The 19,653-nt window shown below is 44.8% G+C and overlaps 1 protein-coding gene across 1 annotated transcript in view; it reads right to left on the bottom strand.

Moving 5' to 3' along the window:
* Positions 1–13,423: 13,423 nt before the first annotated feature.
* MANBA (mannosidase beta) overlaps positions 13,424–19,653 on the bottom strand; it is an 89,436-nt gene continuing 83,206 nt past the window's right edge. The window contains exons 15-17 of the mRNA XM_006217896.4: positions 18,260–18,402; positions 17,154–17,408; positions 13,424–14,727 (exon numbers count right to left, since the gene is read on the bottom strand). Of these exons, the coding sequence (XP_006217958.2) occupies positions 14,503–14,727; positions 17,154–17,408; positions 18,260–18,402 (623 nt within the window). The 3' untranslated portion in view covers positions 13,424–14,502. The remainder of the gene's footprint in view (positions 14,728–17,153; positions 17,409–18,259; positions 18,403–19,653) is intronic.

The following is a 19,653-nucleotide window of genomic DNA, read 5'->3' as shown; positions in this document are numbered from 1 at the left end:
TGTGTTCACTGGAGTAGCACTTTTCATTTCCTTCAGAAACTTTTCCTTTGCCTTCACAACGCGGCTAACTGGTGCAAGAGGCCTTGCTTTCAGCCTGTCTTGGCTTTCAACATGCCTTCCTAAGCTCAATCATTTCTAGCTTTCCATTTAAAGTGAGAGATGTGCAACTTCTCCTTTCACTTGAACACTTCGAGGCCACTGGAGGGTTATTAATTGGCCTGATTTCAAAATTGTTGGGTCTCAGGGAATAGGGAGGACTGAGGAGAGGGAGCGAGACAGGGAACGGCCATTCAATGGAGCAGCCAGAACACACGCACCATTTTTCAATTAAGTTCACCATCTTGTCTGGGCATGGCTTGTGACACCCCAAAACATTTACAGCAGTACCATCAAAAATTACTGATCACGGGTCACCATAAGGGATAGAATAATAATGATAATGAAAAAGTTCAGAATATTACGAGAATTACCAAAATGTGATGCAGAGACAGGAAGTGAGCAAATGCTGGTGGAAAAATGGTGCCAGTAGACTTGCTCCATGCAGGGGTTGCCACAAACCTTCAATCTGTAAAAAATGCAGTATCTGCAAAGCACAACAAAGAAAAGCGCAATAAAATGTGGTATGTGTGTATTCCAGTTTTTGAAAGTTGTATTTTTAAAGTGAAAAAAAAAATAGCTCTGCATCCCCTTAATTCTCCAACAGCAGGCCATACCTCCACTCCTCCACTCCTCCACCAGCTCCTCTCTGCGGCAAAGGGTTATTTTCCAGGCAGCCACAAGGTCCCCCGCCTTACAGAGTCATGCCGACATTCCTCCTCCTGCAGGGAGGGACCTACATCCCTTCCCTGTACATCAAGGCGGGCCCGTGACAAGGGTGCAAGTGATGGTAAGTGACTTGCAAGGTTAAGTAAGAAAATGCAATACAAATTCTGCCCAGTCCCCCGGGTCAGGTCTCTCCCAGTTACCATGCTTTGAGGGAGCCAAGTGGCCATGTGGAGAAGCCACACGAGGCCATGTCAGGTGTTTGACCAACAGCCTTCACTGAGGTCCCAGCCAATGCTGGCATCAACCGGGCAGCAGCCGGCAGACGTGTGAGTGAGCGAAGCCTTGAGAGCATGCCAGCCAGTCACACTTGAGTAGCCTTCAAGCTCCTGAGCTGATGCTGCCCGAGGGGAGACCCTGGTCTGCTGAGCCCTGCCCAAATGGCAGGCTCATGAGTAAATTAAACAATGGCTGATGTTTTAAGCCGCAGGTGTAGGGTGGTTTGTAGCCATCCCCAGGTCTCTAGCCCGACAATTCCCACACTAGAAAGGTCACTTTGAAGAGAAGCTGACTCCAACAGAAACAAGGAAGCAGTTCACACCCAGACCAAAAATAACACTCCCCTTCTTCAATAAGAAGCCCTATTTCTATTCTGTTCCAGAAACTTCCTCTTTCTCCTCCCAGGTCGCAGTGCTGGCCTGACCCTCTGCGTGGTGCTTGGACGAAAAGACTACCAAGGCAGGCTGTGCCTCCGAGGGAGGAGTGTCTTTCATTCTGCACCAGCCGATGGGGATAAATGCCAGAAGGCATGCGGGAGACAGGTGGACAGCTACAATGGGCCCGAAATAAACCTTCCCAGAAAGCCTGTCTCTCATCAGGAAGCCGTTTATAAATAGCGTCCTCAGAACCTTAGTTAACTTTCGAACTTTCTATGCTCTGCAAGCACAACGGGGTCTTTCCCAGGATCAGCAGTCTTCCCTTTCTGGCCGCAGGAAGCCCTGCTGCTGCTCACCTGCCCGCCCGCGTCCCCTGCCATGGTCGGACATGGTGTGGACAGTCCCAGTCGCCGTGAGCCAAGGAGGGCAGTCCCACAAACCAGGCCTTCTGCATCTTAGTGGGAAAAGAGGGGAAGGGGCCAGGCGGCTTTGAGCATTTGTTACATGCCAGCCCCTTTGCTGTAATGGATGCTGGTGATACTCTTCAAGTCAGCCCTAGGGGGTACGTATTTAACCCCAATTTTACAATGAGGAAACAGATAATCTGCATATTAACCAACTTACCACAGATTCAAATCCAGATGTATCTGATTCCACGGGTTATTCTTTAACCAGGTCTGAAACCCTCCGAAGTCCTATATTTAAAAGAGAAAGAAAAACATCCATATGCACCTGTACAAAGATGGCAGTCATGATGTACCCTAGGCAAAATGCAAAGTGAACCCCAAGTATCACCAAAAAGCTTTGTTGCTTAAATGTTAATGTGACTTGGCTTTCCCCCCAGTAACAGGCCAAGATGCTTACATATGAATTATTCATGGACCAGAGGCTCAGGTTACATCTTTTCTCCTCCTTATTTTGTTTTTCGGGGGATTTTCTTTGCGTTGTCCTTCCCCGGGTAATGGACTTAGGGAGGCACAGGAGTCAAGAGAAGATGAAACTACAATTCTTTTATTTTCTTAAGGATCGCATAACTCAGACTAAGACGAGATCTTAAAGATCACCTATGTAAATCATCCCCGTAGGCTTCTCTTTTTAAGCAGCCATGTTGTGAAAGCATCTCCTCCCTGTTTCCTCACTGTGGCTGCTGCTTCGTTTAAACACCAACACAGATTCCCGTCCGGCGGTTTCCTAGGATCATCACTTGGCTTTGGGGTTGGGGGAGATGCTGAGAAGGGGCCTGAAATTAAATGGATGGAATTCTCCATTATCATGGATCCCACCGTGTCTACAATAGCCTGCTTTCATCACCCGGGACAAGTGACTAGGTCCACAAACTGCTCACGCTCCTCGGGATGAGCAGGAGGAAGGGGCTGAGACAGCATCTTCTCACTTCCAGCAGCAAGCGTCCATGTTGATCTCTCTTTTCAAAATGAGTATGTCACTGAGATATCACAACCACCCCCCAGGAACGGAGACGTGTATTCAGCCACAATTTCTTGAGCATTTGCCAAATGCCAGGCACTACAATGAGTGGTCATCACTCATCGTACCATATTACTTGTTCAAAACCTCTGTGAAGTAAGGACTTTGGTGCTATTTTACAGATGAGGAAACCAAGGCACACATAAAGCATTTAACTACAGGATCTCCTGACTCCAGTAATGTGTTTTAATAAAGCACACTTGCAGCCAGGGGACGGGGGTGAGTAAGGTGTCTCTCTCCCAGTTAGTCATGAAGGGATCCAGGCTCACAGTGACTCTTCCTCCAACCCTTGGCTCCCAAGGTCTTGCTGGGGGTGATGGTCCCAGTCAGCTGGAAGGGACAGCACAGAGGAGTACGCGGGGCCATTCAGAATGGGTCCCTTCCTCCCTCACATTGCACTGGAGAAAAACTTTAGTCCCACAGCCACATTAAGAGCAGGAAGACCATGTGGGTGATCTATTTTTGTTTGCAATATTAGGAGGGGGGTTGCTTTGGGTGAATATTTGAAGAACAGTTCCCAGTCTCTGGCACAAATCAAAATTCCTTACCTAAGGGATGGAGGCTGAACCAGAAGTTCCTTGTAGTTCCAACTTGTGTGCAAACATTCATTCACTCTGAAAGTCACCTGCAATGGTAAATAGCCATCACCAAAGTCAAAATCATGTCCCAGGATTAAGAAGGGAAAATACACTGTAAGAATGAAGTCACGGGTTCTCCTAAGGAACTCCTCAGAGATGACCAAGGGTATTAGATCAGGTCGGATGGGGGAGAGGTACCGCACCAAGGCCTCGTTGCCTTTGCTCTGACTCAGGACCACCACCCTTACCCACCCCCGGCTCTCCAGCCTCCATAGTCTGTAGTCCCTTAAACATGAGACCTTGAGTACATTGATGCTAAGGTTGAGGGTTTTCAAGGGGCCATGGCCCTTGGGATCCCATGTGAAGGAAAGGGACAAGCAAGTTCATCCTTCTTGTGATCTACAGAGAACCAGCAGGACCCTGATTCTCATTTTTCAGATGAACGGGAAAGGGGCAGAAATTCATCCTTGGGGAAATACTATTCTCTCCTGGCCGGAAGAATACCAGATGAAACAGAATTCTAGCAATTCCTTCTCCCAGGCTTTCTCCTTAGGACCCCGGGAAGCAGAGGTGCTACTGAAAATGATGAGATGACACTTCGCATACGATGGTGTCAGATCAGGGAGGGTTACGAGTTGATGCTGGATACTAGACAGCCACGTTGCTAGATCCATTCTATGGCTAGAAGAGAGATTTTTTTTTCTTCTCATTTCAAAACTGTCTTACCGTATGATCCAGCAATTCTACTCCTGGGCATATATCTGGAGGGAACTCAAATTAGAAAAGATAGATGTACAATAGCCAAGACATGGAAACAACCTAAATGTCCATTGACAGATGACTGGATAAAGAAGTTGTGGCATATTTACACAATAGAATATTACTCGGCCATAAAAAAGAATAAAATAATGCAATTTGCAGCAACATGGATGGATCTGGAGGTCATTATTCTAAGTGAAGTAAGTCAGAAAGACAAATCCATATGATATTTATATGTGGAATCTAGAAAAGAAAAAAAAACCAAAGACACTAATGAATCTACCCACAAAAGAGACAGACAGACATAGTAAGCAAACTTACAGTTACTGGGGAAAAGAGGGTAGGAAGGGATAAATTGGAAGTTTGCGATGTGAAAATACTAACTACTATATACAAAATAGATTAAAAAAATTTCTGTATAGCACAGGAAACTATATTCAGTATCTTATAGTAACCTATAATGAAAATATGAAAACAAATATATGCATATATATGACTGAAACATTATGCTGTATACCAGAAACTGACACATTGTACTTGACTATACTTCAATTCATTAATTAAAATAAATTTTTTGAAAACTATTTTGCAATTTCCCTTCCCTTTCCTAAGGCAAGAATTTACAACTTAAGATTTTTTTGCTTCAAAAATTTAAATGAGAAACTTCATGCCATGAACTTTTTCCTTTGGCAGGACACCTGTTTGTCACTTTGTTCAAATGAAAATGTTCGCTTTTGCTTTTGAAATAAATTTCCTTTGGTAATTTTGAAAAAAAAAAACCTGAAAAAACCAAAACCAAAACTTTTAAACATGAATGCTGTTATTTACGAAAGATTTTCAAATATTTATTCTCATAACAATCTAAGAAGTAAAAAGCGTGAGGGCAGTTAATTCCTGCCATTTTCCACAGAAAGACAAAGACGCTGATGTGCCCAGGGTCCTCAGTCTAGCGTAAAGAGTGAGGGCTGGACTTGGCCTTCAATGCTCACACTGTGCTCCTTGGTCTCAGTCTGTGGCCAATCACAGAGCAAACGGCTGCTCTGAGAGGGAAGGTGGCAGAGACGCCCAGGAGAGGGGGGGATGAAGCTGCCCGCACACAGGCACTGACGGCTGGCAAAGTAGCGGGAAACCGGCGTCCCATCAACAAAGGACTCGACAGCGTCAGTGTATGTGGCCCTCGCATAAGCCCTTGCAGATGGACCCTACAGGGGCCACAAGAGTCCTGCTGGGTTTCTCTCTCTCCCCATCCTCCTTCGTCTTCACTCCTCTGCTTTGGTGTTGGGGCCCTTAGAAGTTTCTCAACACCCTGCCTGGTTCTGCCTGTTTCCTTTTGCCCCTTCCCTTCCACCAACAATTCAATCCAGGGCCTCCAAAATGCTGCCCGAGGGGCACCGTGTCGATGTGGGATCCTGCCTCATAGCTGAAGCACAGCCTGGCCCAGAGAGGCTACAGGACCAGCAGTCATATCCCCATGAAGACCGACCACAGGCAGGCAGGTCCTGCCACCGGAGCAGCGCTGCCTAAGACAAACATTCCCATCTCCTTCCTAAGCGCCACCCCCTGCACCTCGCCCATCCCTGCCTGGGACCGCAGGCCCGGGGCGACCACCTCCCCTACAGATGGGGACATACAAGCTCAGGAAGAATCTATACACTCACAGACGACTGAGCAGGTCAGCCTGACGCCAAAGCAGTCCTCATTTGTCTTCTCCTTCCCAGATCAAAACTGGGAAGGTCAAAGCCACCATTTGGCCCCGAATGCCTTCCTACCTCGCCAAAAGCACATCTTGAATGACGAGCAACATATGCACACAGCGTATGCACCAGGGACCATTTCAGTTCCGAAAAGGCAAAGGAACTCTAGGTTTAAAGCCCCAGGAAAGAATGTGTGGGCAGCGAATCACCCACACACCCACACGGCCACCCCCTTAGACAGAAGGGGGCCATGCTGGACCAGGGAAGACCCTCCTCATTTCCTGTGCAGAACCGCAAGGTCATTCCTCTCAAGTCATGCCATAACTCACGGTTTCAGTCCTTTCCTTACTGCTCTCTGCTATGGTACCTTTTAAGAGCTCATTGAATTCCTGCCCCATCCATCAGCTATCCTGGAGGCTTTGTGCCAAGTGTTCATGGATTCATAGCAATTCAGTTAAGATTAAAAATCATTCAGATGCCACCTTTTTACCAAAATCGCAAAGATGAAGAGAAATGAAATAAACCCACAAGGCAGAGAGCAGAAAGGTTTACTCTGCAGGTCTGACCCTCGTGATCAGGCTCTCGGTGCCCTGCCTCTGAGCCCTGGAGCCCAAGGAGAAATCAGAGCTTAAACAAAGCTGCTCCCATCCTTCTTCCCTCCCTCCCGTTCTCCCTCTTTCTCCTTCCCTACCCTCCTCCTTTCTCCCTCTATCCCTGTGTTCCTTCTTTCTTCTCTCCCCACCCCCACCTCTCTCTTTCAAGAAAGACCCAGCATTCCAGGGCACTGGCATCCGGTCCTCTGAGGCCTCGAGGGGTTGGGGGTGGACGCCCCACAAGCTCTTCCCTCCCCGCCTTGCTCTGGAGAAGCCTCCGGGAAACGGGTGTCCTGGCCCAGGGCGGCCCCTCCAGCCGCCACCAGCCTCATTTCCTGTGCACAAGAGGCCTCTGCTGGAAGGAGCAGAACTCTGCACAGTCACCCAGCAGCTGGCCTGCCTCCTGCTACTCAACTTTTTGGCGTCAGTAAAATTGGACAGTGGCTTACCAAAATAAAAAAGGAAATTTAGAAATTTTCTCGGCTTACTGCCCGAATGTTTCTCCTCCAACGCAGGTCACAGGAACCTGATGACTATTTTCCCTTAGTAGAGAAGACTTCAATTGTTCCTTTTCTTTCGACAAGGAAAATGTAAGACCCCCAGGCCTGATCACTCACTCCAGCCAGAGCCATAGCCAACTGCGACCCTTGAGGAATAATAGTCGTAAGCCAGCATTTACGACTTCTCTACCCATCCTAGGCATCGTGTATATATTCTATTTTATTTAATCCTCGCAACTCTATGAGGTAGTGATTACTATCAACCTTGTCTTAAAAATAAGGAAACTGAGGCTCACAAGTTAGGTGACTGGCCCAGGTTCAGTACGTGTTTGAGCCAAACTTGCATATCAGAGGGTCAGTATGAGAGTCCGAGCCCACACGGCCCCGCCCAAGGCTGGGCTATGTCTCATCTCCAAGCCCACGCCCCTCTCCACTGGAAAGCCTTTGATTAAACAACCAGAACTCCTGACTCTGGATTAAACAAACAGAAGCTGTCTTTTTTCCTTAATATCAATTCCAAGATGACCAGAGATAGACAGATCTAAATTTGCCATGGAATCTTGCCTTTTTAAAAAGTTAGTAATCCCTCTTTTTAAAACACCATTTGGGCCAGCAAAATCATCTGCTTGTGTATGACGTGAACCACACTTTCTACAATTGTACCTTCAGGATGACCAGGCAGGGTGAGGAGCGTATGGCTCTGAGAAGGAGGCAAGGTCCTCCCCTCTCCCCTTCCAGGTGCCACTGCTGGCCCCTCACTCACACGGGCTCCCCTGGATGATGCTGCTTCCAACCATCACCCAATGCCCGAGCAGGTGCCAGTTCTGCCCACCTCCCTAGGCTTTCTTTGATGACTTAACACAGAGGCAATGACAGTTATAATAACTAACATTTGTTGAATAGTTGTTGTGTGCTATCAGTATCTGCACACCATCTCATGTAGTCCTCACCACGAACCTGTGAGGTAAGATTATTATTACCGCCATGTGTACAGACAGATTTAGTAACTAAGATGTAGTTTTGTTTTGTTTTGTTTTTTATAATAACAGAGTTAGAGGATTACAGGGTTAGTCCAGCAGTTCAACATCTCTGACATCCTCCCTGTGTCAATGTTTCCTCAAGGTCATAGGAAGGCTGCAGCAGCTCCAAGTATCTCCTCACACAACAGCTTCTCACTTCAGCCAACAGCAGACGGCTCCTCCTCAGATCTCTTTCTTATCAAGGAAAAAAACCTCCCCCTCTACAACCCCACATTAAGTAACACCTTATGTTTCATTTGCGAGAATTGGGTCACATGCCTAACCCTAGACCAATCACCGGCAAAGGAGAATAGGATTAGTGTAACCAGTTATGATTCAGTCCCTGGGGCTGGATGCCTAGCCACCTCAACTGCAGATAAGAGGAGAAACAGCTGTAGGATGGCCTGCCAATCATGCCTGCTCCAACCACTGGGCCTCCGAGGATCCAGGAAATTTTACAAAAGCCATAATGAGTAACAATAACAGAATAAGAACAAGAGGTTTGTTCCCACACACATTATGAAACAGGAAAGAGTACTAGTTCTCAACCAGAAACTTCCAGGATCCTGATATCCCACTTCCAGGTTTCTAAGCTACTTTAGTGTTGTCTGTCATCCTTTGTACTCACTCACTGCTTATACACTGCGTGCTGTGGCACAAGCTGGTGCTCAAAAAATCCGTGCAAAAGCTGAGACCTGACCTAAAGAGTTCAGCTCCGTCATCGTTGCAAACTCTTTTTTGCGTGGCAGGATCAGTAACCCACGTCTACATAAAAAAATAAAGAGAAAGACAGTTATAAAACATGACACAGTGATGTGAGGCCCTTACTTCTGCAAAGCCCACTAGTTATTCAGCCGCTATTCAAGGGCTCGAAGATGTCATGCAGGTAGCACCCCTCAGCTTTTGGTCACAAGTTCAGAGCCCAGCCTCGCTGCCCAGCTGGTCTTGTGCTTTTCCTTCCTTATGTCTTAATTACAGTGACAGTCTTATGACTCCTTTCTTAAGTGTAGTTTTTTCTTTTATTATAAACTTACAAAAAACTTTTCCTGAAGTGTTCAACAAGATGGCCGTATCTAACGTTACTCCCACTACCACTGTCACATTCATTAAAGGACTTGTCACTGAAATGGACTCATCTGTCTACTTGCATATTGTCTGCTTCCCTTACAGTGAACAGTCCACGACAGCAGAGACTTGTCTGCCTTTTTCACTGCAACATCCCCAGAGACAAGGCCAGTGCCTGCTCAGTGCTCCTTACTAAACGCCCAGTAAATGAATGAGTACGTTCTTAAACAGTCTTTAGAGTCAGAATATAAATATGTCTCAAGACACTGGTTTGTTCTGTGACTTTGAGAGTTTGTACAACATCACCCTGCTTTACACTCTCCAGTGAGTCAGCCGGAAAACAGGACCTCTTCCCTTCACTTGGAAACACTACTAAATGCCTTTTCTCCGTCACCCTTCTAATTTTATGCACTCATTGATAAGACTGCATTCACAGGTAGAACCTGGGAATATTTTGAGATGCTTTGAATTTCCCAAACAATGCCTCCTTGTTTCTCTCCCTGAATCTTACCACACTGAACTGAATCCGATAGCAGCTTCAAATCTGAGACCCAGAGGCAGCCCCAGAGGATAGCCTTCTGTCTCGGGTCTGAGTCACCTGAGGAATGCTTGGGCAACATCTCTGATTTCCCCTGCGCTGCAGCTCACACTCATTCCAAAAGAAAACAAAATCATCCTATTTCCCAAAGTCAAGTAAGAGGAAAAAGACAAAGAGTTACAGGGAATGTGATTAAGAAAATTATCATATTTATTGTTCTCTTCATTCTTAAATGGGAAGATGCAATCCTGGGAACTGAACGCTTATCTCACTCTCTGGAATGTGCTTTGCAACCACACAGCAGAAGGAAGTGATCCTGGTCTTTCCATTCTCTCTATTAATGTCTGCATAACTACCACCAGGAAAGCCTTCTCAGAAACCCAAAGCCAAGAGTAAGTACATGAGACTCCATGCCAGCAAATGCAGCAAAACAAACCTACTAAAATGGTGGAAATGCCTAACCTCAGGGCCACGCGCGAACTGTGCAAGGAAGTTTTGCATGTTACTATTCTCTTACAGAAACAATGTGTCTACAGCACATTTCTCTCCTTTTATAAAGAGCTGTCAGCATATATTTATATCCATTCATTAATTTATTCTTCGTTTACAAATTCATTTATTTCCAATACCTCTTCCCCCCACTTTAAAAAAAATTTAAGACATTTGGGATTTCCAGTCAAGACGGCAGAATAGTAGGACCATGAGCTCACCTCCTCTCACAATTACAACAAAACCACAATTGACTGCTGAACAACCATCGAAAAAAGAGACTGGAACCTAGATAAAAGATCTTTTTCAACTGGAAACATAAAGAGGGAACCACAGTGGACAGTAGGAGGGGCGTCCTCACCATATGATTGGGCCCCATTACCCCTTAGGTGGGCAACCCACGAACTGGAGAATAATCAACTTGCAGAGGCCCTTCTACAGGAGTGAGAGACATTACAAAAAAAAATACACATATACATACACACACACACATATATCTATATTACAGGCCAATATCTTCGATGAATATAGACATAAAAATCCTCAAAATATTTGCAAATCGATTTCAACAGTACATAAAGAGGATCATACACTACAATCAAGTTGGATTCATTTCAGGGTCCCAAATACAGTTCAGCACACACAAATCAATGTGATATACCACATCAACAAAAGAAAAAAAACACACGGTCATGGCAGTAGACACAGAAAAAGCATTTGATAAAATTCAACATCCATTCATGATAAAAGCTTTCAATAGAGCGGGTACACAGGGAACATGCCTCAGCGTAATGAAAGCCGCCTATGACAAGCCCACAGCCAGCACAGCACGCGACACTGTGACGCTGAAAGCCCCCCTGCTGAGCCTGAAAACAAGGTAGGGGCGCCCGCTCTCAGCGCTGCTGTTCAGCACAGCATCCAGCACAGCATCGGGTGGCCCAGCCCGCAGCACGCAGGCAAGGAGACAAAAGGCTGAGGGTAGGGGATTGTATACGTGTGGGCGGGGAGGGCAATGTGCACACTCTATTTTCTGCTCAATTCTGTTGTGAACCTGAAACTGCTCTCAAAGAATAAAGTCTATTCAAAAAAAAAAAAAAAAAGCAAGCAAGCTTCATGGGAGAAAAAAAAAACGTATCCAAGTTGGAAGGGAAGAGGTAAAACTGTCATTATTTGCAGATGACATGATACACTATATAGAGCACCCTAAAGTCTCCACACAAAAACCATTAGAACTAGTAAGTGAACTCAGCAAGGTAGCAGCACACAAGATTAATATACTGAAATCTGTTGCATTTCTTTACACTAAAAATGAAATATCAGAAAGAGAAGTAATATTTTAAAAAAACCTAGGAATAAATTTAATCAAGGAGGGGAAAGACCTATACACTGAAAACTATAAAACATTGATAAAGGAAATTAAAGGTGACTCAAAGAAATGAAAATATATCCCTATGCTCTTGGATTAGAAGAGTCAATATTGTTAAAATGGCCATACTACCCAAAGCAATCTACAAACCTAATGCAACCCCTATCAAGACACACATGATACTTTTCCCCAGAACTAGAATAATCCTAAAATTTATATGAAACCACAAAAGGCCCAGAATTGCCAAAGCAGTCCTGAGGAAAAAGAACAAAGCTAGAGGCATAACCCACTCCCTGCTCCACTCCAGACTTCCGACAACACTACAGAGCTACAGTAATTAAAACAGTGTGGTATTGGCACAAAAAAAGACATATGGACCAATGGAACAGAATAGAGAGCCCAGAAATAAACCCACAGACTTATGGCCAATTAATCTTTGACAAAGGAGGCAAGAATAGACAACGGAGAAAAGACAGTCTCTTCAGGAAGTGCTGTTGGGAAAACTGGACAGGTGCATGTCAATCAGTGAATTTAGAACACTCCTTCACTCCATACACAAAAATAAACTCAAAATGCCTAAAGACTTAAACATAAGACAAGACACTCTGAACCTCCTAGAAGAAAACACAGGCAAAACATTTTCTGACATAAATTTTAGCAACGTTCTCCTAGGGCTGTCTACCCAGGTGATAGAAATAAAAGCAAAAATAAACAAATGGGACCTAATTAAACTTATGATAACTTAGGGAATTATATTCAATATCTTATAACAACCTATAATGGAAAATAATCTGAAACATATATAATTGAATCACCTTGCAGTACACCTGAGACTAACACAATTTTGTATTAACTACATTTCAATTTAAAAGAAAAAAGACATTTCCCTTTATTTGCTTCATTTTCACTCGTTTCATGATTTTGTGATGATTGTGATGCTAGAAAGGTACAATCACTATTTACTTAGCATTTATTTTGTTCAACTTTTTTTTTTGAATATTTACAACTACCTTTGGAGGTTAGACATTACTTTTCTCATTTGTAAAATGGAGATAGTAAAGTCCAAATGATCATGGGGTTGCCCAAGGTCACACAGCCAATTAACCTCAGAACTTGGATTTCGATTCACGTCAGTGTGGCAGGAAGCCCGCCCTCTCCTGGACGAGAGGGTCACACCCCAGCATGTGGCTCCATCTACAGAGCCTTCACTAAGTGCCAGCACTGGGCCCAGCCCTCTAGCCAAATTTTTTTTTATTATTCAAAACACACTGACAAGGTGAGTGTAATTATTCCCATTTTACCACAAGGGAACTGAACATACCAGTATCTTGATTTAGTTTACAGAGCTAGGAAGCGCAGAGTTGCAATGTAAATTTTCGCCATCAACTTCAAAGCCCACCGCACAGGGCACCTGGCCTAGAAAATATTCTAGTTAATGGAGAGGAGAGTCCTCCCTGCCCCCCAGCAACAGTGCGACAGTAATATTTTCAACAGTGACAAAAAAGTGATATATTTGTCAAGTTAAGAATCTTGTAAGTTACATCCCTAAGTCCCAGTCCTTCATAAGCTTGTAGAACACATAAAACGAGGGAACTCTTAGATACTGAAAGAAAGGCCTGCATTGTCTGCTTTTCTTTTTAGTCTCTGAACCATAGCAAAAAGTTTCTCAGTTTTAAAATGAAAACTATTATCTAATTAGTCTTGACTCTAAGCCAAACTCTCATTACCAGTCCCTTCCATAACTAGTTACCTAATTCTTCTTTGAGGAAAACCCCTCAACTATTCCAGTCTAGATTCTTCAAACTCTTAGTTTATCAAGTAGACTAATAACGTAACTAGAGCTAAATGGAAATAAATGCCCAACACGGTACTGGGTACTGAGTACTGATGGAATGAGGAAATAAGCCACAGACGAAACATCAAGTTGTTCATGCAATTTATATAATTTTAAAATTTTTATATAATTTCAAACTTACAGAAAATTTGCAAAAGCGGTACAAGAAAAATTCCTACATACCTGTACCCAAATTGGCTACTTATTAACATTTTGCCCCCTTTTATCATCAATGTAATTTTATAAATATGATGGTGTATAGTAAAATGATTTAATAGCAACTATAATCTATCAATATTTTTTAAATCTATCAAAATTTTCAAACTCAAGCTAAAGGGAACACCACTTTGCTACAAGTCCAAACCTAACTGCAGTCTTGAACTGCAAAGCTCACTGGATTCAACCAGATCTGAAGCCCATACATAATTATGGGTGATAATCTATGTCAGGACACCCAAAAGTTTCCCAGGTGACCACAGTGACATCGATTTCAGCATGAACTTAATTTTCAAATGAGAATCACTCTAATGGTCTTTGAAAAAGGTTGTTATTGTTAAAACAATAACAGCATTTTACTTTTTAAAACTCACAAATGAAAAAGATTCCTAACCAAAAAGTAACTGAATGGCAATAATTAACCCCCCCTTTCCAGCAACAATCAATATAGCTACCACCCAGAAATCTCTTTCTGTTGTGACATTTGAACTTCCATTTCCTTTGGAAATAACAACAAAGCAGTTTCTTTTTGATTATTTGGTATTTCTCAAAGCTAACTACAAGACCCTACAAGACCTCACAACCCTCCACGTTTGATGCCACAGATATTGCAATGGTCATGTACCTGTGATTTCCCTTGAAGGACTGAGTGTGTATAGGACCTCCTCTTGGGGGTAGGAGAGGCTGTGGAGTTATAACTGGTTCATGTGGTGCAAAAACTGTCAGGGGAAGGGCTAAAACCACAGCGCTGGTGCAGACTGGCCCACACCTAGGCACAACCTTGTGGGAGGACATCACTCGAGTACGCAGCCTTCCCTGGGAGAAGGCACTGTAACAAATCTTCCCTGAGTGTCTCGTCAGACGGCTGGTAGCAGGCGGACACGTTTCCTGGCTTCTTCAACCTGATTCTGCTTGCCTTCAGCTCCCGAAAACACAACCTGGATTCCCTCAGTAAATATCGGTGAGCGAAGTCACATGAAAAGATCGCTCCAGTTCACTCTTGCTGGTGGGTTCCCAAGGGTAAAATAATACTGTCCGTGTCTTCTCGGTCAGGAGGAAACCATTGTCACTGAATCTCCCCGCGATGCTCCCTACATCCAACCACACAAAGGGAGCAACTGCCGAGGTTGCCAGATCAAAAACAAAGGTGTCCCTTCGCTGAGAGATGACGGCCTGAAAGAAAAAGATAGGTGAAGTGGAGGAGGGCAGAGCTCCCAGTGCTACATACAGCCCCAAGCAGAGCAGCCATGTGGCCAGACCAGGAATGCACCTCCTACAGCTCTGGTTCTGCAACGGCTGGTCACATATCCCACGCACCGGGTCAGATACTGAAAAAAAATATGTGGACACTGATTGAAAATTGTGGAAAATTACCAAACTGTAATCTCAAAGCAAGGGTGGAAATATGCAGTCCCCAATTATTAAGGAGAATATTTCACAAGAAGCTCCAAGCTCGGTATCTTTTACAGTTTTGTATCTTTTCCTCAGGGTCTCATCAAGAGGGGCCCATTTTTGCCCGAGGGCCGGGCGGTTAAAGTGACTTTCTCAGGATATGTCTGGAGCAGGTTGCAGAGCGCAGCCACAGAGTGCACGCACCTTCTGGTCTTCTGAGGAGACCCCGTAATCCCCACAGCAGGCGGCCAGGCACCTACAAAAGCCCTACCGCTAGAGCTTAGTCTCTTGCTGCATAATCGTAATCGGCAAAGTCACAGTATTAGCGCTTTTAACATGTGTGAATCCCACACGCTATCAGCCAAGGAGAGTGCAGTTAAAGTCTTGTCATCAGCAGACAGCACTGGCCAAGAGTGAGGCAGAGCCGTACCCTAGAGGGTGGGGGTTTGGGAGCCTTTCTCACTGTGAGAACACAGCTGAGTGGGGCCTGGTATTAAAGTGGGTGCATTTGTGGGAGAGGTGTAGCTCAGTGGTAGAGCACATGCTTAGCACTCACGAGGTACTGGGTTCAATCCCCAGCACCTCCATTTAAAAAAAAAAAATCTGTGCATCTGTCACGAAACATGACTCTTCAACAGGCATACATGCCATAGTTTTGACATTGTAGGTTATATGTGACAAAGAATTTCCAAGGGCAATTGTTACTATATACAGCTTAGCCTTACACATCATGCAGGGTTCAGAGTTATGAATAAAACCTACTTTGATAGAAGCAGGAAAAATGTGATCAAGGGTCAGAGATGCAGGCTTGAAGCTGGATGTCAAATTCCCAAATCATGCCAGCCACCTAATCCGATGAAGCCCCTTCACAGCTGCAGGCACACAGCCATCCACCAAGGCTGCCGGGGCCTCGGCTACTCTGTCCCAAGGCCAGGGCCACAAGGGTCACTGGCTCACTCTTGTGCTGCCTTCTTCTGATTGGAAATCTCATCTCTGCGTATCTGACTGCAGAGCCCAGAGCTCAAGCTTGCACCCTAGTTTCAAGGGAGACAGGGAAAAACAAGTTCCCAGCACCCCCCGGGAATACCACCTCCGAGCTTCGCCCATGTTAAGCCTGCGATGATGTTAACCATCAAAGCCTCCTTAAAATCCAGATGAGGTAGGACAAACGAAGAAGTCCTACTCCTCTCCCACCCTCCGCTGTCTCAGGTAAGGGAGGCCTAGATAAAGAAAGAAAAAGATTTCAAAGTCCTAAGTCTACAGTCTAGATGGTTCTGTGCTCTTTCCAGGATAGAAGCTATGTAAATGTACATGCAATTTCCTTCATAACTGCTCTACATCAGTTGTTACGGGTAAGTTAGATTTCGTTACGTGAATATTTTCATTGTTAACTGGGAAGGAAGATACGATTTCAATTCAAGGGCTAAGTTTTTATGGGATTATTTCTAAAGCAAATGTAAAAAAAAATCCTCTCACTTAAGTCTTTTCAATGAAGTCAAAGTCTAAAACAAACTTAAAATTCATTAAAAATAGAGAATGAAATTTTCTAGAAAAATATTTTCAGTCACTACGTGGCGGAGGGGAGGGAAGGAAAAGTTTCCAGTCAACTAGACAGACGCCAAATTCTCCGCCTGCACTGTTTTTGTAGCAGCATCCTATCCTGATCATCCCATTTTTTTCTTGGCAATGATAGAGATGTGGTGACTAAGCAACTGAGAAGCAATAAATCAAAGAGCAGCGTGAAAATTTTTTAAATTAATAGACTCTTAAAAAGCAAAATTAAGAGTTTCTACTGGGCTCCAATGCTTCCTGGCTACGGACTTTGAACACTTTACTCAGCCCCTCCAAACAAGTTTGCTGACTCGTCAACACAGATGGTAACACCTTAGGGTTGATGCAGGACAGAGCCTGGAACCCCGCGGAGGAACCATCAGTGGTGATGACCCTGGCCGCCTCTCCCTGCACTGCACCAGCCTGACTAGGGAGGGGTGACGGGACAGCAGCACGGGCAGGAACCTTGAACTCGGACAAATGCTGAACTAGCAATAAAAATCACTTGGTCTTTGTTTCCAGTGGAAAGGGGCCAATCTTCCCCAGGTCAACTCAGTATCAAGGGGAAATTCTGCAAAAAGCAGGATGCAGCGTGCTTGCCCCAGAAGTAGGACAGCCCCACAAGGCCACGGTGAGCCCAGACCACCGGTGCTTACAGTGATGTGTGCCTTTTGGAGCCCCTCGGCCTCCTTCAGTGAGGACAGGAAGTGATGGTTGGTTGGGCTCAAGGGTTTGCTGCCAGTTGACAGGTAAAAGGAAACCACGCAGCTTCGCCTTGTACAACTACATCTTCTCAGCATCTCAGGCACTGGCTCCTTATAGATGAGAGCAGACCCCCCTGCTTTCACCACAAAACCCTTAGTGGCCTCAGAGCACACGGGCTCCAGAGAACTCCACGTGTGGACCCTCACCTGGGGAGAAACAAGACAGAACAAAACCAAACACCTTTTCTTAAGAGAATAAAAGCAGTAATAACAGATGAAAATCAGGATCGCAGAACTGGTTAAGAGACTGAAACTTGGCTTTAACCTCAGCCCCACCAAGTACTAGTCGTGTAACTAAGCAAGTTAACTCGACTTCTCTAAGTCTTCATTCTTCATGTGTAAAATTAGGAAAATAACTGCACTAACTTCACACGCTGTTGTCAGAATTAAGTAAAATAATCTATGGAAGGCACAGGACCTGGTGCATTGTAACGAATCCATAACCTTTAGCTAGTCTCAGTGTCCTCCGAACTGCAGCCACCCAAGCCTTCTTTGAGTTTCTATCCTTTTATCCTCTTTTTAAAACATTGTTTTAAATACAAGTTCATTTTTTCACCTATACATTCTGAATAATTTTACTGATTTCCACTTTAAACTACTGTTTTAAATGACTCTTTACAAAGCTTAGGCTATTTCCAGCTTCTCCTGATTATAAATAGCCTTAGATTTAAATGGCATTTTGCAGTTTATAATTCACATTCATCTAATTATTTTATTCACTATTCATAGAAATCCTTTCAGAAAGACTGATATCATTTTTATAGATGAGGAAACTGAACCAAGACATTAAAGTCATAGAATAAACTGCAGAATTTTGCTCTGAATATAGGTTTTCCGATGCCAAGAACAGCCCATTTTCCGCTATAGGCACTAGAAACATTGATACAAATTCATTTCTCTTTTCTTGTTTCCAAAACAAAAACAAAAACAAACCAAATAACTAAAGGAATCTCAAATTCTCCCTCATTCATAGGGAGAAAATAATCCAGGCAACTTACAGTGAGTGTCACGTTACAGTCTGAGTGAAGGTCTGACACACCGTAGATGAAAAACACATCATTATTCTCAAAACCCACCGGCAACAGTGGAGCGAAGAAATGCTGAGCAAAGTAATGAAGCATTTTCCACTTTCCTCCGTATTCTAGGAAGAGGTTAGGAGATGGGCGGTCAGGCAGGCAGAGTCACCGTCCACATGGGCCAGCTGTGTGACTTGTCATAATTCTGGGCACCGAGCACAGGAGGGACAGCCCACAGCGGAGGGAACCCATGTTCGCGAGGAGCATTTTGGACATTACCTCATGTCAGCCTCAATTTGGGGGAGGCGGGCAGGAACGTCTCACTTTTCAAATGAGGAAATGGAGGCTCACGCAGTTAAGTGAAATGCCACAGGCAGTATTTTGAGCCCAGACCTGACTCCTAGCTAGCACCTTCTCACATGCAATTCAGCTTCTGGGGGCCCAATGCACCCATGTTCCTTTTTCCTTTTTGCTAGAAGGAAATCAGCATTATGGGCAGCGAACATCTGTTACAAATATCCACTTATAACAGTTACTCAGGGAAATTATTATTATAGAGCCCGGCCAAGTTGGTGGAGTAGGAAGACCCTGAGCTCACCTCCTCTCATGAGCACACCAAAATTACAACTATTTGCAGAGCAACTGTTTATGAGAAAGACCAACATCTAGCAGAAAAGATCTTTTGCAACTAAAGATATAAAGAAGGAGCCATAACAAGATGAGAGGAGAGGCAGAGTCACGTGTAGTCAGTCAAGACCCATATCCCTGGTGGTGACCCATGAATGGGAGAATAGCTAGAACTGCAGAGGTACAAGGAGCGAGGGGTCTGATCCCCATCCTGGACTCCTCATTCCAGGGGTCCTGCACTGAGATGATGAGCCCCCAGAATGTCTGACTTTGAAGGCCTGCAGGGCTTACTTTCTGGAGTCCTAGAGGGCTGGGGGAAATAAATTCCACTCCTAAAGGGCACAAAATCTCACACACTTGGGGACCCAGGGCAGAAGCAGTAATTTGAAGGAGCCTGGGTCAGACTGACCTGCTGATCTTGGAAAGCCTCCCAAAGAGGGAGGAAGCAACTGGAGATCACCCTGGGGATATAGACAGTGGCAATGCTGGAATGCTCCCTCTAGCTAATTAACACCAGGACCCCACCCCACCCACCAGCCTGTCCACACCAGTAGTGGGACACTCAGGCCAAGAAACTAGCTGGACAGCGACAAAGCCCCAACTACCAGAAACAGACTGCCTTAAGACCGCCTGAGCCCAAGGCACCTCAGGACACAGCCCTGTCCACCAAAGGGCCCAGGGCCTGGCGCCACACAACAGTGCATAAGCACTAGCCCAGGATCCCCTGGGCACCAGCCACCCACCAACGG

Source organism: Vicugna pacos, chromosome 2 (assembly GCF_048564905.1).
Source record: "Vicugna pacos chromosome 2, VicPac4, whole genome shotgun sequence".
NCBI classification, from domain to species: Eukaryota; Metazoa; Chordata; class Mammalia; order Artiodactyla; family Camelidae; genus Vicugna; species Vicugna pacos.
This window is presented reverse-complemented; position numbering and strand designations above follow the sequence as displayed.